Here is a 16,184-nt window from a genome sequence, read left to right as displayed (position 1 = left end):
TCACACTTGGAAGAACTTTTTTTTAAAATGAAGACTTATGCAGAGTCTGCATTCCATGCTAGTATGAAAAAAATGTGTAGTTTTTTGTGAAAATGTATGCATTCTTGCTTTTGTTTCTTTCAGCCCTCTTACACATGGTACCATATCTGATCATCACACACGAATTAAAATACCAAAAATAGTAAAACTTGTGTCATTCGAATGTGATATGCCACTTTCACAATGACATCAGTGAAAGCTGTCTAGACTAAACCCATCATCCTCTGCTCCAAATAATGTTATTAATTTCAAGGTTTATTACTTCATGGGTTGTAGAATGTAGATTTCATAACAACTCAGAATTTCTTTTGGCCAGCAGAGGGAGCTCATGCTTTCAACTTTTTTCCTCCTTTCCCTCTTCTTTATTCATACAATTGTTATTTCCTTCACAGCAGGAACTTATCATGGATACTTCTTGAAAGAAATGGACCAGATGCTTAGAATATCTACAGAACTGTCTGTATTCTTTTATAGGATAACAATAAAGTTTGCCAGGTGACAATCAACGTAATATAGATTGCTCTGCCCATTGCTTTTCTTCACAAAAGTGAACCCACTCTCAAGTAGTCTGACCATTCTCTAGTAAATATCACGGGTACTTAAAGATAATTAGGCAGCCATTAGCTAGACAGGATGAAAAGGGAATGAGCCAGACTTTGTTTCCTTAGTGACATGTAAGGGGGGGAAAGCACATATACCAACTAAGACAAACTAGCCTTGTAGACTCCCACTGGAATCCTTTAAAAATGAAAGCTAGTAACATCGAGCTGGCCCAACATTAGAAATCAGGGTACACATAAGTCAGGTTCATCACACTTAGAGCTTATCCACATGGGAGTATTACCTCACACTAAAGATGCTGTTTTTACCTCTATATAATAATAAAATAATAAAATTTTATTTGTTAGTCACCTATCTGTCCGAGTTAACGGACACTCTAGGCGACGTACAACAATGCAAAATACATAAATCAAAATACAAATCAACAATGCAAAATACATAAATCAAAATACAAATCAACAAGTCATAACATCAATTCATCTAAAACCATTCTTCAATTGATACACCATAAAACTAGTCCTCCTCAGAAACCCCATAGGCCTGCCTGAATAGCCAGGTCTTTAAGGCTTGGCGAAAACCCATCAGGGAGTTCATCTGTTGTCTATTTGCACCGTCCACAAAAAGGGTTCAATGCCAGCTGCAAATATGGTGTTTTTTATTCACACTGAGGGGAAGGATCAATCATGGAATTTCCTAATGGCCATGCCCTCTAATTTAACATTTCCACTCCCTCTGGTTGCTTGGCAACCAAGCATGCTGCAGTGGGTTCCTCTAAAAAAATCCTGGAAGTGTGAAAATCTGTGTTTTCCCTAGTAGGATAAAGCTGAAATACAAATCTTTGTTTGAACAGTGTTATGTTTTTGTGCACAAGATTGGGGGGGAGAAAATAAAGGCACCATTTGCAGCAACATAAAAATGCTGGCAGAATGGGGGTCAGCAGCTAGAAGTTGCTTTTATTCAGTCATTCATTTAAATTGTATACCGCTTCATACTTGAAAAGAAGTCTCTAAGCGGTTTTCAGCCTACAGGAAATAAAATGATCTAAGGGAGGAGAGAGGAACGACGGGCATGGGAAAGTGGGCGTGGAGAGAACAATTGACACACCACTAAAAGCATCAGAGCAAAGCATCTGCAAGCACTAGAGACAGAGAGTGAAGACTTTTTTCCTTCCCTTTTCGTATTATCAGAGAATTGGGTTAGTACGGATTTATAGGGGGGAAACAGAGTGTCCGTTCAGTCGGACAGATGGGCGTCTGCTAAATAAAATTTGATTATTATTTTATTTTATTATTATTATTATAGCTTCTGTTTGCTAGTAACGTCATGTGAACCATCTGAATTAAAAGGACACGTGAGTAGCACTAAACACACAGTAAAGCACCATGTAGATGAGCCCTTACTCTTTCCTGTAGATTACCAGATGTCAACTGGCAATGTGATGCATTTTTATGAAAAGGTTAACATATGCTTGGAATACCCCACATTTAACCCTTTTTAATACTTTTGTCTGAGAGTTACTTCCAGTCAGAGTTGATAGTACTGGGCTAGGTGGGCCAATAGTCCAACTAGATGTAAAGCTGCTTCCTATTCAAATGAATACAAAAAATAATAAGAAAACAAGAAAAAAGTGAATTCTTTAAAAGTGAACTAGAGGTAAGAAGTATACTTTTTATATAATCTTTGAAGTAAAACTCCCTAAGATGAATGTTCTTTTTACCTTATACATACCACTGAGAGGCACAATAAATCCCCATTCTGATGAATATTTACACAATTAACAGTGTCTCATAACCACAAAAAAACCTTCTTTTACACTAACTCATTTACCTGCTTTACCAATACAACATTTTCCGTCCACTGAGGTTTTTTGCTTAGTCTTCAATCTCCTTTCTGACATGGATGTTGAATATAGCTACTGTCTCTAGAGTGCTCATTTAAAATTGTGTTTTCAGTATTGAAGCAATGATCACACATACTGATCACTGAACAATTCCTCTTTTTAAAATCATTCTTTAAAATGTTTTAAAAAAATAATCACACATACTTCTTCCATATGTGCAGAAGCTGAAACACCTAGCCTGTATGATTGGTAATACGCCTGAATGCTCCACTTCTAAATTAAAAATTAAGCATCTTAATTACTAGTGAGAATTTATTGTTTGGCTATCTTTCATAAAGCATTAAGACGATTAGGGTGGCATTTAGAGTCAGTTCCCTTTGGTGAATAGAGTGCATGGAACATCTATAGTATCTTCAGAGAAATATAGGTTGAGAAAGAAGTAGAAGAGTGCAGAAGTATGTACAGGAAATGCTAGTCCCAAAGAAGCATCGATGAAGGTTCCAAACATAACCTGCTGTACTACACACCTAGCTAGGCTGCTGTTCTTAAGCTCTTCTCCCCGCCCCCCGCCCCGAATATCACACAATGAAATTCATTGATCCACAATTCCCATCACCACTATTGAACCTTGGTATGTGTTCTAACAAAATTATATGCATTCTTCTAGGTAACTGGACAGAAGGACAGGCTGGAAAGGCTTCTTCTCTTAAAAATGGCACCACAGTAAGACTGACCTTTTTGTTCATATGAACTAGTAGGGGCCATTGGATACAAAGACAACTCTCATCTAGCTGTTGCAATTTGGAGCATGGTATCCTATCTGGATAAATCATCTGAGAACTGATGGGGGAGGAAGGAAAAAACCTCCAAGCCAATTGTTACAGTTTTGAACATTTATTTGCAAATTAGTGCTTGTATTTTCTTTTGATGTTTTCATGTGGATGGGGTAATGTAACTTTATTGCAGTAAGTATACTTCTGAATTTGTTAGAACAAGGTTCTAGCAAAAGGGTCAGAAGTATGCTGATCGAAAAGTGGACAAAGAGACAAACCCGCTATATAGTGTCAGCAAACTTTTTTTTTAACTAACCCCAGATAGATATGAAGGACATTTGGAGTGAAAACATCCCATTTCCTTATTCCTCCACTCTACTACTACCTAAGGCAAGTTGCAAGTGTTTAAATGTGAAATATTTTAAATTTTAAATACTTATTTAGGTGGATGTTCTGCATTTCAACCAAGGAAATACATTGAAACAAATAACTGTACTTTTAAAAATCAGTTCCCAACTCCTTACAGCACAGCTGGTATTGTATTTGGACACTCCCCCAGCTTGTGAGAAAGTAATCTTGCTTGAGAAGTAACTAGTGATATGATACCCCCAGAATGACTCACTGAGTAACCTGATTAAACACACCCTGTTTAAGAGAGCCTGATTCTGAGCTCAGATTTGGTAAACTTATAAAAGTAATTAAATACAAGTATAGACTCAAATGTACCTGATTTCTGGATATCAATATCAAATTCTCAAGGTGTAGCATTGGTAGTGGGACTTACTATCCACTGGAGTTTACTGGTAAGTTTATGTTCTTCAACATATCAAACTATATACAGAATGAGGGGGATGAATCTTACATGAATTAAATTCTCAAATAATTCATAGGATCTAGTTAAAGTGAAAATATTTGTCATACAACACAAAACAAATAATTCCAATCTAATCACATTCCACTTCTAACAAGAAAAAACAACACTAGACTTATTCAAAAATTAATATTTATATTAGCAGCATTAAATAAAGATATGTTAATATTTCATACTGGCCTATTAAATAGTCAAATATATTCATAAAAATAAATAATGTCCAAGCAAAATATCTTTTTTCCACCCTCTCAATTATTAATCAAACTGTATTTATCAAAAGGAAGTAAAGATATCAAGCCTAAAGCATTATTTCCTTGGTATGATAAGAACATTGGACATTATACTAGTTAAGAACAAAATATGTCCATAATAACAAAGAATGCAAATACTATTTCATCATACGGTTGAAAAATATTTACTTATCAGTTGACTAAAACTATGTAGGCTTGGTATCCTCTGGCAAAGCAGATTAATGACTGCTGGAATGAATGGGACTACCATCTTGCCAAAGATGAGGTGCAGTATTCAGGCAACTGCCATTATGGAAACTACTGAAACTGCAGGCACTCAGTTGAGTCTCACCAGAGATTTTTCAGAAATCCCAGTTTAATAAGAAATATATGCATTCTGCACCCAGGTGAGTATACCTGTGTACCTGAAAACTGTTCCATGGTGGCTGATGCACACTCCTTCTGATGGCCATTTGATTATATCTGCTCATGACAACTGAAGTATCTGACTCGGGGTTTTCCCAAATGTTACTTGTCATTTCTGTATGGTTGTTAAGAGTGTTGGCCTAGGACTGGAGAGACTTGCGTTCAAATCTCCACTCAGTCATAAAGCTCACTGGGTGACCTTTGGCCAGTTACTCTTTCTCAGCCTAACCTACATTAGAGGGTTGTTGTAAGAATAAAATAGGTGTAGGAGAAAAGGGCTGTGTAAGCCATCCTAAGATAGGTAGTGTGTGTGTGTACATAAATATATTAAATAAGAATGTAATCTAGTACAGGGCAAGAGGTTTTTTTTATTACTCCCCTCAGAGTTCCTCAGCCCCAAACAGGACCACCTACCGGGTCCACACAAATGTGCAGCATTATTTATTTATAATAAAATGGGGCAGGGGGAAATCAAACCAAAAGTCTATATATGCCAAGTAAAGCCTAAGCCAAACTTCAGCCAATAATTAAGATGAATCAGGATTGGCAGACTTCAAATTGCCATTTCTAATAGACTCAATCTGATGAACAAACTACTGCCCCCCCCCAATCTGCGATACAATTATTGTCTGATTATCATTTTACCAGAGTTATAATATTCTACTGCATTTTTACCATCAGCTTCTAAGTTTAGTTGGGTCCAGAGTGTGTTCAATACTTCTTTGCATGGGGGGGGGGGTGCCTGCTGCCTTGAAAGAGGTGGCCATGAGGCCACCCCTAAAGAAACCAGCCCTTACCCCTTGGATTGGAATAACTGTCAACCAGTTGCAAATACCCCTTTGGGGAGAAAAGTGCTATTTAATATCTATATGAAGCTGTAAGGACTGGTCATAACGAGTTTTGAGGCAGGATGTCATCAGTATGCTGATGACATTCAGCTCTATTTCTTCATAATATGCAAATCAGGAGAGGCTGTGTGGACCCTGGACCAGTGCATGCATGCAGTGGTGGGATGGAAGAAGGGAAAAAATCTGAGTTTGAATTCTGGCAAGACAGAGGCACTGTGGGTGAGTGGTTCCTGTGTCTGAGAAATTGGTCGATTGCCTGCTCTGGACAGGGTTGCACTCTCCCTGAAAGGAGCAGGTTCACAGTCTGGGGGTGCTTCTGGATCCAGTTCTGTTACTGGAGGCCCGGGTAATCTCATTGGCTAGACATGCCTTTTATCAGCTGCACCTGGTAAGACACCTACAACTGCTCCTGGACTGGAAGAACTTGACCACAGTAGTTCGGGCACTGGTGACTTCTGCAGTGCACTCTATGTGGGGCTTCCTTTGCACTTGACCCAGAAACAACTGTCAGTGCAGAATGCTGTAGCCAGATTGGTCACAAGAGTTCAAGCCTGTCAGGATAATTATTATTATTTCTTAAATTTATTAGTCGCCCATCTGGCTGGCTGTCCAGTCACTCTGGGCGATGCACAACATAAAAACATACAATTTACATTAGAGCCTTAAGATTCCAACAATAACATTAAAATCTAACCCACCCCAAAGGCCTGCCTGAAGAGCCAGGTTTTCAGGGTCCGGTGGAAGCTCATCACGGAGGGGGCATGGCGGATGTCATTTGGGAGGGAATTCCATAGAGTGGGTGCCACGATTGAAAAAGACCTCCCCCTAGTTCTCACCAGTCTAGCTGTTTTTAACTGGTGGGACGGAGAGAAGATCTTTTGAGGCTGATATTGTTGGGCGGCAACATTGATGATGCTGGAGGCGCTCTTTCAGATAGACTGGGCCAAAACTGTACAGAGTTTTAAAGGTCAAAACCAACACCTTGAATTGGGCTCGGAAAGCAACTGGTAACCAGTGCAATTCCTTCAGCACTGGAGTAATGTGGTCTCAACGGCGGCTACCCTTAATCAGGTGAGTCACCGCATTCATGGATCTGCACTGGTTACTGATTTGTTACCGGGCCAAGTTCAAGGTGTTTGCATTGGTGTAGAAAGCCCTTAACTGGCATGGGACCAGTTTACTTGCGGAACCACCTTACTCCATATGTGCCCACTCAAGCATTTCAATCTGCAGAGCAGACACTGTTACAGGTGCCACATAATACTCATTCCACACTTGTAAGAAACTGTTCTTCTAGAGTGGCAGCATCTAATCTTTGGAACTCCTTGCCTACTGGTATCAGGCAGGCACCTTTGCTGTATTGTTTTTGGCACCTGCTTAAATCTTTTTTGTTTAGGCATGCCTATCCAGACACATAGATGTTGATGTGTTTTAATCTTTTTGGTCTGTTGCTGTTTTGTTTTTAAAATGATTTTCATTGTTTTATCGGAAGTTTAATGTTTTTCTAAACCGCTTAGAGGGTGTGGGTTTTTTTTTTACTATCAAGCAGTATATAAATGTTGTTAAATTAAATTAAAATTAATAAATTTAATAAATAAACATTTGGTAATTATCACAATGATATATGAAACCTCTTCACAATAGACCTTGGTGAAGTAGTAGTAACACCACCCACTGGACCATTCTGACTAAGCTTATCACCAGCTAGATCTTACATCGAGTACCTTGAACTTACTTATATGCGCTGCTGGCCTTTTTATATGCAGGCTATGGGCTCATCCAAACGGAGCAGGATAATCCACGTTTTCCATATCCGGTTCGTCATCTGACAGTCCTCACTTTGCCTGTTTGTTCGCTCTTTCCCAATAAAAAAACCCGCTTTTTTTGCGCCCACACATGCAGCGAGAGGACCCATACTTCTTGCTTTTTCCCAGCTCTGCCCATAACACTCCCCCCATCAGCCAATTGGTCTGCAAAAATATGACGTATGCTCCTCTCCCCCTTTGCAACAAAGTACAACAAGGCGCATGCGCTTGAACGTACGAGCACGAAAGTTTGAATTTCCTGATGGTTTGGTAGTAGTGGCTGTAATGGAGTTCCTTGTCGCTCACCACTCTGGAGCAGCACCGGCTGGGGGGGTGTCTCCAGGTGCCCCTGACCATCCAGGGGGATTGTGGGCAGTGCAAGGGATCAGCGCTTGTAATCGCAGGGCGAATCCCCCCGTAACCCTTGGGCTCATTCACTGCAGGGTTCAGCCCCGGACCGTTATGCAGCTCGGTGGCAGGAATGCTGCCCCTGAGGGAAGCAAACAGCCCCCCCCCACAGGTGGCCGCTCTTGGCTCGGGCAGGGAATGCGGGCAAACAGCCCAGCGTGCTGCTGTGTCAATCTGCGCTGAAGCGACCAGCACAGGCTTTGCGATGTTTCCTCTGATAAAAGAAACATGCAAACCACTTATATGCCTATAATTCCTGTATTTTTGTTTGTTTGTATTTGTGATATTTCGCAAAACCGACTGTATGCTTTTCTACCTTTAACGTTTCTGGAGATACACATGATTGCAATTCCACTTATTTCTCCAGAACAGCAAGTAACAATGTGTCATGTCTAGGAAGGTAGACCACCAGTCTCTATGGTTGCGGGTGGCTGAGACGCTCTAGCAAACCACTTATATGCCAATAATTCCTGTGGGTTTTTTGCTTGTATTTGCGGATACTTCCCAAGAACCTGCAGGCTGTGGTTGAAATTGACAAGACTCAAGGAGAGTAGCCTTGCAGGAAGGAAAGTGAAATTGACTAGTGAGTGAGTGTCTGTAATCCAAGAAGAAAGCCTCTATTTCTCTTCTCCCTCCCCCCTCGACTCTGGATGCCTGGAAGCAAAGACCAATATGTTCAAGAAGGGTATTTGATTGGGGGGGAGGGGGGAAGGTTAGGCAAAGATAAATATTTTCTCCCTTGAAAAAGTTTACAAACAACCACAATTGCAGATCTCACCCTGAGCGGCTGCCCAGTTTGCAGGCTGGCTAAAAATTAACCGCTGTTGCTGCTTCTGCGCAAATGCGCTTTTTTGCATCTGTGCAGTAGAAGTTGCAGGGGGCCCCCCAACTCCACACCATTGCTGTGATAGGTTCCTTTTTCCCAGGCTTTCCCTGGACTTTCGCACACATGCGCAACAGTGGAAATACGTGATTGGCTGAGAATGAGGGAAGAGATATGGAGAACTGCCCAAGAACTGCCCATCAAACGCCCACAGCTGTAAAGTCCACGGTATTGCATCCGAGCGCCTGAAGGTACAGTGGATGATTCCCGTTTTAAAAAAGCAAATCGCACGATTTGCGGTATTGCAGGAGTGGATTTAACAGCACGAAAATGCGCAAAAGCGCACAGCGTCATATGGACGACCGAAAAATAATGAAAACACAAAGCGATCATGTCCCACATGTTACAGTCATCTGGATGAGCCCTATGAAAAGATAGCTCTCTATTAGGTATGGTGACTGAAGGGTATTTCACACATATCAGATAATCTTGTCTTGGGGAGTAGTGGCTATATCATCATTTGTGGAGCGTGGCTAGCGTGTTACTTTGCCCCAAGTCATGAGTCAGGCAACTATCACATAGACCGAAATAAAGTAGCCCAGAGAAGCTTTCTATGAATTACTAGAACCAGAATCCCTCACCCCTGGGCTGCTCCTCCTGTTTCTTCAACAGCTGCAAGGTGGGTTTTTTGAAAGCTTTCTACGTTGCCACGCTGGCTGCACCTGCTGAATTCACGCCACCGAGTAGTTGTTAAAGACGCGACCTTTCTGTGGGGGAAGGAGGAGTGGTAACGGCAGTAGAAATAAGCTACCACAGACGGCTGAGGTGAGAAGTTTCAGTTGCGCGTGCGTTTGCGTACGTGAGGAGGAACGACCCCACCATTCCTAACTTAACTTTATAAATGACAGTCGCTGCACAGGTTTGAACCTCTGCCAAGCTGGCCTTTTCCCGTTTGGCCCAAAAAAGCATGGGGGGGGAAAGGAGCAAGAATAAACGGACAGTTCTCCCAATGGAGGGCTGTAGAAAGTGGAGTCCCTCAAGGATCGGTATTGGGACCTGTACTTTTCAACTTCTTCATTAATGACCTAGAATTAGGAGTGAGCAGTGAAGTGACCAAGTTTGCTGACGACACTAAATTGTTCAGGGTTGTTAAAACAAAAAGGGATTGTGAAGAGCTCCAAAAAGATCTCTCCAAACTGAGTGAATGGGCAGAAAAATGGCAAATGCAATTCAATATAAACAAGTGTAAAATTATGCATATTGGAGCAAAAAATCTTAATTTCACATATACGCTCATGGGGTCTGAACTGGCGGTGACTGACCAGGACAGAGACCTCGGGGTTGTAGTGGACAGCACAATGAAAATGTCGACCCAGTGTGCGGCAGCTGTGAAAAAGGCAAATTCCATGCTAGCGATAATTAGGAAAGGTATTGAAAATAAAACAGCCGATATCATAATGCCGTTGTATAAATCTATGGTGCGGCCGCATTTGGAATACTGTGTACAGTTCTGGTCGCCTCATCTCAAAAAGGATATTATAGAGTTGGAAAAGGTTCAGAAGAGGGCAACCAGAATGATCAAGGGGATGGAGTGACTCCCTTACGAGGAAAGGTTGCAGCATTTGGGGCTTTTTAGTTTAGAGAAAAGGCAGGTCAGAGGAGACATGATAGAAGTGTATAAAATTATGCATGGCATTGAGAAAGTGGATAGAGAAAAGTTCTTCTCCCTCTCTCATAATACTAGAACTCGTGGACATTCAAAGAAGCTGAATGTTGGAAGATTCAGGACAGACAAAAGGAAGTACTTCTTTACTCAGCGCATAGTTAAACTATGGAATTTGCTCCCACAAGATGCAGTAATGGCCACCAGCTTGGACGGCTTTAAAAGAAGATTAGACAAATTCATGGAGGACAGGGCTATCAATGGCTACTAGCCGTGATGGCTGTGCTGTGCCACCCTAGTCAGAGGCAGCATGCTTCTGAAAACCAGTTGCCGGAAGCCTCAGGAGGGGAGAGTGTTCTTGCACTCGGGTCCTGCTTGCGGGCTTCCCCCAGGCACCTGGTTGGCCACTGTGAGAACAGGATGCTGGACTAGATGGGCCACTGGCCTGATCCAGCGGGCTCTTCTTATGTTCTTATATTCTTAACGTGCGCGCGCCGAAACTTCCATTCCCCGCTCTCAGGTTCCCGACTTCTCTTCCCGGGCTCCAGCAACAGGAACCCACGAGAGCGCAGAAGCTCCACCACCCCACCCCACCCCCGGCCTCCTCGCGAGCTTTCTCTCGCTCGCCCCAACGCCCCCTCCGGCGCTGGCAGGAGCTGCGAGCGCAGCGGCAGGAAACGTTTGGGCGACGTCAGCGGGCGCGCGCGGTTCAGACTCCAGGTCTTTAAAAACGGCGTGTAAACTGAGATGCTCCTACAAAGACCAGCGCGCCGGCAGCGGCTCAGGCTACAGGAGCAGCCGCCGCCCCTTCAGCTGAGGCACAAGCGCTAGTCCAGTGAGCAGCTACAGCTGCAGCTGTGTTAACATACACACACGCAGCGCACTACCTCTATCGCCAAGTCTGTGTTATTAACAGAAGAGTAAGGGCTTTTTCCCATCTAAAACCAGAGTGCGCTTCCGAGCAGACGCCACCCTCCCCACCCCCCGCTATACAGCTGAGGGGGAATGTCAGCAGATCCCTTCACTTCTAGGAAAGCATCTCAGCGGTCTTCGCCGTTTGCCCCAGTGCTATCTTGGCACCATGGACACCTCCACTGCTGCTCCTGCCGCCCGCGCGCTTCTTCTCCTGGGCTTTCTTGGGCTCCAGGCGGTGCCCTCAGGTCTTGGCGGCGGAGGTTCGGGGAGCCTGTTTGGGAGGCGCCAAAGGAGCTGCCCGGCCGTTTGTCACTGTGAGCAAGATGGGATGCTCCTCAGGGTGGATTGCTCGGACCTGGGCCTGGCCGGCGTGCCCGCCAATCTCAGCGTCTTCACCTCTTACCTGTAAGTGGCTTCTCGCTCTCGTTTTTTTGGCAAACGAAGACTATGAAGAGGGGAGGCGGCAGGGCAAGGGTAAAGGAATGGCAAAGTCGCTAAAATCGCTGCTTGGCGAGATACAGGCATAAGTTGTGGCTGGTAGGTAAGCATTCGCCAGTGGTGGTGGTGGTGCTTTTTCTACTACTACTACCCCTCTTATTGCCATGTATATCCCTGACGCTTTACAAAGGACAGACAACATAGGTCCTACCTCAAGGGTTTACAATCAAAGGGCCCCTCCAGATTGGTGTTTTATTGGGGGTGTTTATTCTGCAACAGCTTATTAATAGTGCATTAGTAGTGGATTCATTCTGCTTTAGTTTGTTCTCCGAGGATTCCCCAGTGCTACTGCATTATTGGTGTCTGGAGGGGCTATAATGCAACAAAAGCGGGATAAAAATAAAAATAAACATTGATGGTACACAGGATTTCAGCAGGAAACTAGCAATTGGAAATGAAGTGCTGTGCCCACTCCAAAACTTTTGCAGGTGCAAACAGTATTGAAAGGGAAATTGCCTGCAGTGGTGGCTGGTCCATTGGGACTGAAATGGAACTGCCTTCAAGTCGATCCCGACTTATGATGACCCTATGAATAGGGATTTCATGGTAAGCGGTATTCAGAGGGGCTTTACCATTTCCTCCCTCTGAGGCTAGTCCTCCCCAGCTAGGGCCTGCTCAGCTTGCTACAGCTGCACAAGCCAGCCCCTTCCTTGTCTGCAACTGCCAGCTGGGGGGCAACTGGGCTCCTTGGGACTATGCAGCTTGGCCACAGCTGTGCAGGTGGCAGGGCACGTAATCCCTGAGCCACTCACTGTGGGGGTGATCGTTAGCTGGCCCTTCACACCCAGGAGACACGAGCGGGGATTTGAACTCACAGACTCTGGACTCCCAGCCAGGCTCTCCTCCCCACTGTGCTATACCAGCTGTTCCATTGGGACTAATGAGACACTTCTCCATCAACCTCAGTCTGTCCTGAGTCTGCCAGCCTGCACCTGCCTGCCTTCTTACTTATAACTTGTCCAAAGGGTGGCTCTGGCTGTCAGCTTCCTATTCCTCCTTAATCGCAGTATTGCCCTTGTAGAACTTGGAGGATGGGAACAAAGCTATAATTAGTTATCTATTCCTGTCATTGGCTCTGGCTTCACCTGCTGTAGCCCCCTTCTGTCCCCCCAGTCCCAATGGGCACCAGCCACCACTGATTGCATGTGACTGGCCCAATAACATCATGAACACAAGTTACAATGAATGGGTAATAAAAAGGATGTCTGTAGAGGTCCTGAATTAGACCCACTGAAACAATGGAAGAAGGGAGAAATGGAAACGTGGGTAGGTAAGGAAGACTCTGATTATTTCAATTGCATATTTGCATATGTGCACTAGGGAGATAATCAAAGATCTCCCCAAAATTGAAGATCACCAGTGCGAGAACCAAAGTATGCTCTGCTGGGGATGTGATGTTCTCGAGTATCCAAAATAAGCTGCACTGCTTAAAACAAGGGATATCTAGTAACCTATGTGAAACGGAGGGTAATCTGAGGTGTGTTTACTTGTTTAGATTTATCAGAGGCTTCATTTCAAAGTGGTCTTTATGAGAATGATGTTTTGTTTCATGTAACCTTGTTCCACTGTTGTTTAAAAAATGCACATGAGCTGTTTTGGGACGTTGTCAGGTGAACATCCCAAATACTAAGTATACTATGGAGTTGAGTGCTGTTACCTAGCAGCAGGGGAGTTGCAGAAGAAGAAATGTATCCAAGTGTGATGCCCATTCCCCACCACCACTGTGCAACAAAAATCCAGATGCGCCATGGAACCTGATACAGTCTTCAGCACTTTCCTCAAGATTTTTAAGAATAATTGGGCATTGTAACTACTGTCATGAGCTATGACATAAATATTCTTTTAAACCCCATTAGGATTTAGCATGATCCATGTCACCATCAAAGTTATAGGTTGCAGTCTCTTATTACGTTCAGTGGGGCTACTGCAAACTAATTTATTTGATTCATTACAACATGTTTTATTTGTACTTGTAGGATATTCAGAACCAGTAGGTATCTAGGGACTGAGACAGTGGAGTTGTGAAATCTCTTTAAGGCTGTAGTCCTGTGGTAGTAAGTACTATTGAACTCTGGCTTACTTCTGAGTAGAGACTTTCATATGTATATATATATGTTCTACATCTGTATTAGTACCTTTCTGTGCTGTCAAAGTATAGTGAAGATTTTTACTTATTTTTTTGGTACGGCACAAGTGGGTAGAATATGCATGTTGATGTGGATTTGGATAGCCTGGATAGAAAAAATGGTTGAGAAGGCCCCTTCATATTATCAAAATTTCTACATGAAAAACACTTAAAAATAAAAATTAACCTGCATCTTATAATTATCGTACATGCTTTATTTTTATTGTTGTATATTCATTGGGAAGCTGCTGTCACCTGTGGCATCTCAGTACGTGTATATTGGATAACCTTGATTCTAGCATGTTGTGCAAAGATACTGAGAGCCAAATCCATGCACACTTAAGAGGATGCATGTACTTACAACCAGACTAAAACACATTTCATAGAAAAATGTCTTTCCAAAAAAATTGTGTAGTATGTAGATTTCCAAAAATCTTTCTTTACAAGATTTGCTTCATTTACAAAATTCTTGCTTTGCAACATGTCTGCTCAGAAGGAAATCCCACTGAACTGGCTTTCTCCCAGATAAGTTATAGGACTGCCTCCTTAAACATCAGTCTATCAGAAAATGGAATATAAGCCATTTACGTACATTGTTGTGGTACTAGCCATTCAAAAGAGGGGCAAGATACTTACCCCAATATCCTGTGATTTGACTTAAAACATACTATATGATTATGATGTATTTATTATTTATAGAGTAATTAAAATGAGGCAAGAGCATAAACTTGATTAGACTTGTTGGTTATTACCTTTGCTTCACAAGGCAAGCTTTGAACTGCAGCATTTGATTTAATCTTTAACTGATCTATATCCAGACTTAGAGCAGGTGTCCGTGAAGACAGATACATTCTCCACTAGCATCACTGGAAAAAATGTGAGTCTGATCTGTGACAAGATCTCAAGAAAAGAAATGATTGTGTTCCCAGGGGTGTGGACCTTCAGGTCTGAGGGCCAAAAGCAGGCCATTCAGGCCTCTCTGTCTGGCCCTTGGGATGTCGGGTGATGTCCCCTGCCCAGCCACATTCCTCGCTAGCCATATTCAGGTCCTCCTTGAGTACCTTTGCCTGGCTGTCATGTGTTCTTGAACTGTGATAGTGCCTCTTGCTTGCCTGGATGGTGAGATGTGTTTTTATTTGTGTGAAGAAATTTCTGACATTTGTTTGGCTGCAATGTAGCCTTCTGTACAAAGGTAAGAGTTGCATCCATTCATTGCTCCACTCACTTCTTGCCTCTGGCCCCACTCATCATAGGTATGTGGCCTATGAAGGAATGTCACCCTAGGGCTGAAAAATGTTTCCCACCCCACGTCTATATGCCCTTGATCAAACTCGGTGATAAATTAGAGCAGCCTTCCCAACCGGTGTGCCTCCAGATGTTGTTGGACCACAACTCCCATCAGTCTCAGCCATTGGCAATGCTGGCTGAGGCTGATGGGAGTTGTGGTCCAACAACATCTGGAGGCACACCGGTTGGGAAAGGCTGAATTAGAGGGTTAGAATAAGATGTATGCATAATAAATAACATTTGCCCTGAGAGGATTCATCTGACTTGTAGTTTTGTATCGCACATTTTTCTTAATGGTATAGACCAGCCTTTCCCAACCAGTGTGCCTCCAGATGTTGTTGGACCACAACTCCCATCAGCCTCAACCAGCATTGCCAATGGTCAGGAAGATGGGAGTTGTGGTCCAACAACATCTGGAGGCACACTGGTTGGGAAAGGCTGGTATAGACAGTGGAAAATGAAGAAATGTGAAAGACAAGCTTATGGCCTGCTATTATGTTCCTCCCATTTCTGGTGTCTTGCAGTAATGTATGAAGTACATGATTTCACAACAGCCTTAACAAATGGTTTCATGCTAGCATTTGCAATGGCATGGTGTGGGCCTATAATGTAAAAATGTATTTATTGTTATATCCATCTGGTAATTGTGGAGGGGGTTCGTTCTGTGTACAATACGGCTGCTAATTGTGTTGCTCACCTATCTTTTTCCTCTTCTTGGTAAATACATCTTTTTGTGCTGAAGAAGTCAGCACTAAAACAGATTAGAATGGTACCATTTTCTTAGCTGTAGATACTTAGAAATATCAGTAGGGTAGAACTCCTTTGTGAATCACTTCTCCAAGCTATGATTTCCAAGTATCACTTCTAAATCATGCCTATAAAGATCTGAACAAATTAAGAAGGTACATATTTTGACAATGTAGATGAGTCTGGCTGGCAAAAATATGCTATTTTACTGCTGTTGAGGCTCAGTGTTTCCTGTAAACAGCTTAGAGGTTTGGTTACAATGAAGTGGTATATAATTTTTGTTAAATAAATAAAACCTATACGCAAACATCTGGGAGTAAGTCCC

General features: G+C 42.8%; 1 protein-coding gene across 1 annotated transcript in view; it reads left to right on the top strand.

The window, feature by feature from the left end:
- Positions 1–11,057: 11,057 nt before the first annotated feature.
- Positions 11,058–16,184, top strand: part of LGR5 (leucine rich repeat containing G protein-coupled receptor 5) — a 114,316-nt gene continuing 109,189 nt past the window's right edge. The window contains exon 1 of the mRNA XM_061639741.1: positions 11,058–11,607. Coding sequence (XP_061495725.1) covers positions 11,369–11,607 — 239 coding nt within the window. The 5' untranslated portion in view covers positions 11,058–11,368. The remainder of the gene's footprint in view (positions 11,608–16,184) is intronic.

This window comes from Rhineura floridana, chromosome 8, assembly GCF_030035675.1.
Source record: "Rhineura floridana isolate rRhiFlo1 chromosome 8, rRhiFlo1.hap2, whole genome shotgun sequence".
Lineage (NCBI taxonomy): Eukaryota > Metazoa > Chordata > Lepidosauria > Squamata > Rhineuridae > Rhineura > Rhineura floridana.
Note: the sequence above shows the minus strand (reverse complement) of the source record. Positions and strands in the feature narration are given on the sequence as shown.